The sequence below is a fragment of the Rhincodon typus genome, chromosome 24, assembly GCF_021869965.1.
Source record: "Rhincodon typus isolate 14 chromosome 24, sRhiTyp1.1, whole genome shotgun sequence".
NCBI classification, from domain to species: Eukaryota; Metazoa; Chordata; class Chondrichthyes; order Orectolobiformes; family Rhincodontidae; genus Rhincodon; species Rhincodon typus.
The window spans coordinates 28,572,296-28,577,338 of NC_063355.1; the positions used below are offsets into that span (position 1 = coordinate 28,572,296).

At 44.7% G+C, this 5,043-nt stretch overlaps 1 protein-coding gene across 2 annotated transcripts in view; it reads right to left on the reverse strand.

The window, feature by feature from the left end:
* LOC109926725 (proline dehydrogenase 1, mitochondrial-like) overlaps window positions 1–4,347 on the reverse strand; it is a 44,159-nt gene extending 39,812 nt beyond the window's left edge. The window contains exons 1-2 of one of the 2 annotated variants that reach the window (XM_020526577.2): window positions 3,171–4,347; window positions 1,482–1,690 (exon numbers count right to left, since the gene is read on the reverse strand). In XM_020526577.2, coding sequence (XP_020382166.2) covers window positions 1,482–1,690; window positions 3,171–3,614 — 653 coding nt within the window. In that variant the 5' untranslated portion in view covers window positions 3,615–4,347. Of the gene's footprint in view, window positions 1–1,481; window positions 1,691–2,770; window positions 2,856–3,170 lie in introns of those variants that run through there. The other variant, XM_048611413.1, reaches the window with a different exon arrangement.
* Between the last annotated feature and the right edge of the window lie 696 nt (window positions 4,348–5,043).

Genomic DNA, 5,043 nt, shown 5'->3' on the forward strand with positions numbered 1-5,043 from the left:
GGGGGAGGGGAGATTTTGAAACTTGTGAAATCCACATTGATACCATTGGGCTGCAGGGTTCCCAAGCGGAATATGAGTTGCTGTTCCTGGAACCTTCGGGTGGCATCGTTGTGGCACTGCAGGAGGCCCAGGATGGACATGTCGTCTGAGGAATGGGAGGGGGAGTTGAAATGGTTCGCGACTGGGAGGTGCAGTTGTTTGTTGCGTAAGACCTCTGCGACCCCTTGTTGCAAATATTTAAGCCCACATGCGGCCTCTAAAGCTGGATGATGTGCAGCACAAAGCTTCAAACTAGCATATATACATGTTTTCGATGAGCAAGGTAGGACAAACATATTTGGGACTAGTCACCATGCAGGCAGCACACTGCACTCCAAATGGTGAATACATAGAGCAGATTTTAACTGTTGTTTACTCAGCCAGGTTAATTACTAATCAAACAAACAAACAAACAAACAAACAAACAAACAAACAAACAAACAAACAAACAAACAAACAAACAAACAAACAAACAAACAATCAGGAACAGTAAATGGAGTTTAACTTTGTCTAATGTACTGAAAACTGAAACATAATATTTGTAAACAATAAGTCCTATTTTGAAACTTCACTAGTAATGATGCAAAAGATACAGCTGTGTCTATCAGTTGTTCCTCGTAAATTTCCAGTGTTAATTATCGATAAAGGTTCATCAAATGCTGGAACACAGTGCAAGGACACTAGTTTGATAAGGTCATATGAACTATATATTACTAGCCAACACAGAACACACGACGCAAAAAAATTCCAGTCATCATATGATCAAGCAGAGATAGTCATACTTTCAGAAGTTACTTATTGGTGGGGCACGTCAATAGTAGTGCTTAGAACGTACTTTGTTGGAATTGACTATTATTGATATCGGCGTGAACAATATTCACATATCTGACTCAATTACTCCCAGAAACACACTTCAAAACATCTCCTTCCTGTGTTTTCAACATGACTAGTCTCATTAGATCGGGAAAATTAATTGAGTGTAACCAAGTCCAACACTGAAGAAATTACATCAGCTTTGAAGAGTGCATTATCATTTCACAAAGACCCCTCCCACCCCATTATAATCTCTTCCAACCTCTTCCGTCAGGCAAAGGATGCAAAAGCTTAAAAACATGTACCAACGGTTCAAGGACAGCTTCTTCCTTGCTGTTAATGGACCTCTCAAATTTCATATCTAATGTTGATCTTGCATTTTGTGCATCTTCTTTGCCACCGTAACGTTATGTTCCTTGCTCTTTTGAATCATCCTATGATCTTTGTACATTATGATCTGCATGCAAAACAAAACTTTCCACTGTACTCGGGTACACATGATAACAATAAATTGAATCAAATCATTGTACCAGATCAATCATTGACAGGCTATGAGCCATCACTGAACAATTCCCCCAATATACTGTCCCTTTTCTGTTCTAATCTATAGTGATTTGAAACTGACTTACTCCATTTCTTTTTTCTCCGCTTCCTCTTGGGTCAAGTCTTCCTCAACACTGTAATCTAGAATGGACCCCACTCCAAAGGAGCGATAATGCTGGATCAAGGGTTTGATGTCATCTTGGTCCTTTCCAGCCACAAACTGTCCATAAAAAGTCATCGTCATGACCTTCTCGAAGAGCCATTTCCCAAGCAAGAACCGACTGAGATTGATGAGCTGCAAGAATAACCAAATAGCGTCAAACAACACTAGCCAAACAACAACTGGATTAGCAAATCACTGCACATTTCAAATTCCAAACAAACGTTCACTAACACAATCAACAGACCCACCAAGAGGACATACATCTCATGCCCCAGCAACATTAGCAAAATAAGATTGATCTACAATACAAAGAAATTGATGAAGATGCATTCCACATTTTTCTTCAGTGAATCAGTAGGACTAATGCCAACAGGCACTCTTTTTGAGTTACTAGGGAGCTTTTGGCCCACATATGTATGTCAGAGGCCAGTGCTGCCCTCAGCTATGCACACCCCCACACCCCTAAAGCCAGAGTCACTGCCCATTTCCAAAGCATTCCCTCCCAACCATCCAGTGTCGCTGCCTGCTTCTCCAACCTCATCACTCCAGTGATATTGCCCACTTCCCCAACATCTCCCTCCCCGAAGCCAGTGTGGTCACATGCCAATTTATGCCTTCCTGCCAGCATTATTGTCCACAGGCCTCTCTCATCAATCAACGCTGTTACTTGCAGACCACGCCCCAGGAGGTAGGGCACTACACAAAACCTTCTGATTCCACCTCCAGCCATTGGCTGATGGGCCTGTTTCTATTATTTTCTAATCAAACCGGTTCAACATGTTATCACACACCACTGGAGCAGGTGAGTTTTGAACCTTAAACTGCCTAGTGCAGAGGCAGGCACACTACCACTGTGGCAAAAGAGCCCAGGTACGTGTATGACAATATAATTCTGAATGCAGCAGAGAATAATTAACACAGAGACTTTTAGCAACAAATGACTCAGGAGGATGAATTGACTCAGGATTTGTTCCGTTCTAGACTAGATAAAGGTCATCAATTTTTATTCCCAATTTACATATCTTAAGCGTTATGAGGTTTCAACTTTTCGGAAGTGGGATCGACCAACTGTTAAATTCTTTCATAATTTTGAAACTTCGGATACGGTCAGCTCATTGTTTCACTCCCGAATCTAATAGCAAGTTTATGGTTTCCACGCCGCCAGCCCCCAGCCCCCAGCCCCAACTTGACCGGATAATATAAACTCCTGACACTTGGAACTCGCTGGAGGAAAACAAAACACGATGAAGGAAAGAGATTCGGTGTTGGAGAGGGAGAAAAGCTGAATTTCTCGGGATGTTTGAGACCATGTTTTATGTCATGTGGGTGTGCCTGAGATTGCACCATTCAGAAGGGTCTGCGCCATCCGAAGGAGGGGCTGCTTCCAGGAAACCCGGAACATTTCTTGAAGCTGAAAGTAAATCAGGCAAATGGGGGGGGGGAAGAACAAGTGACAACGAATGTGCTGATATCTAGAGTAGTTTTCTTTCAATTTGTGTTCTGGACTGTAAATATTGCACTGCAGAGTTTCTTGCCTTCTAGATATTCACTCGCTGAATCTTACGTTTATACTTTGAAGCCCCAGTTATTACAGATCCCTCTCGCTCCTCACCTCCTTGTGCCGGTCCACTATCACACTGTACGAGCAGAGCCGGAACACCAGCAGGCTCCGCACCAGCTCCGCGCTGCTCTTGCTCCGATACGCTTCACGGTAGTTGCCGAAATCCGGGATGACAGCGGCGGTGGAGCCGGGAGCAGCGGGCGGTTGCGAGCGGACGCTCCCCTTGTGGGTCACGCAGGGCCGGCTGCGGTCCCGAGGAGGCTCCTTCTGCTTCGGGGGAGCGGCGGCGGCGGAAGTGGAGGAAAACCTGAGGAAGGGGAGGCGATGCAGGAGGAGGCGGCTGGCCATCGGGCTGAGGAAGAGGATGCTGCAGACACTGAGGACGAAGGAGAGGGGGTTGGGGAAGGGAGGTGAGATATTAGCCCCGCACTGACACACCTCCCTCTCGCCGGATCCGCCTGTTTCCGGGTGCAGCGAAACTCCCAAGGTATCCATTTCCTGGCCAATCAGCTGCCAGGGCGCCAAGCTTCCATTCACAAAAAAACAGCTTCAGCCCCGCCCCCACGGCTGCTCTAATCCCCCCCTCTCTGTTGGGGGCACTGATTCATGTCTCCTTCCCCCTCCCTCTACATCCAGGCAGATTGAGTACTAGTGGGTGTAAAAGACACCAGAGCTTGATACAAAAACAGAGAAATTGCTGGAGAAACTCAAGCAGGTCTGGCAGCATCTGTGGAGAGAAAGAAAAGAGTTAAACGTTTCGAGCCCAGCTCTGAAGAAGGATCTGAAACAGAAATTGTTGCAGAAACTCAGCGGTTCTGGCACCATCTGTGAAGTGCTTATTTTTATCTTCACAGATGCTGCCAGACCCGCTGAGTTTCACCAGCAATTTCTGCTTTTTTGTCTCGGATCTCCAGGATCTGTAGTTGGTGGTTTTCAGTACCTTAAAGCTTGGGTTGGGCCCTGTATATCTGCGCTTTGAGAATGCCAAAGAATGGGGAAACGGCATAAAAAAGGCCATTCAGCCCATCAGATGACTGCACACCAGATCTCCAAATGAACAACTTGTTGCCAATACCTGACCTTTCCTTCTGTTTTAAAACTGACCTGCACAAACAAACTTAGGAGGCATGTACCCTCCCTCCTCCAGGGGCACTGTAATGAAAACCAAAATATCAAAGGAAATTGTGAATGTAAATAAAGATATCACAGTGGGGGATTACTCCCAATCTAACCAAACATTCTTCCCTTTCAGATGCTAAGCATGTCTTGGATGGCATGATTGAATCTGTCGCCACCATACTCTCAGGCAGCACATACCAGATACCAACCAGGCACTGCTTGAATTCATTGCTTCTTTTGCCAATTGCCTTCAATCTATGTCCTCTCATTCTTGATTCTGAGAACAACTATTTCTTATCTGTTTTCCAGTTCTGACCTGATTTTGAACACACCTCCATCAAATCTCAACCTAATGTTCTCCGGGGATAGTAGGCCCACCCTCTCTGGTCTATTTATATATAACTCGATTTCCACATCCTGGAGAATCTTTAATTGAGAATCTTTCCTGCTCCTTCTCAAATCCCTAAACATTTTTTTATTACCCAAATTAAGGTGCCCAGAACAAATTAATTTAGCAAAGTGACTCCCTATTTCAAGGCATAAACAATAAAATCCAAATTTAATGTAAAGCCAAAGGAAAGTGATGAAACAAACCCTAATACCGCTTCTGGCATCAATTCCACAGAATGCCTGAAATGTAGCAATGTACATTTTATGCTTCCTTGCCAAGGACACATAGGAACATAGGAAAAGGAGTAGAACATTCAGCCCCTTGAGCTGTTCCACCATTCAACAGGAACATGGCTGATCTCTGGCCGATCTCTATATGTCTGCCTTTGGCCCATGTCTCTTAATAGCTTTGCTT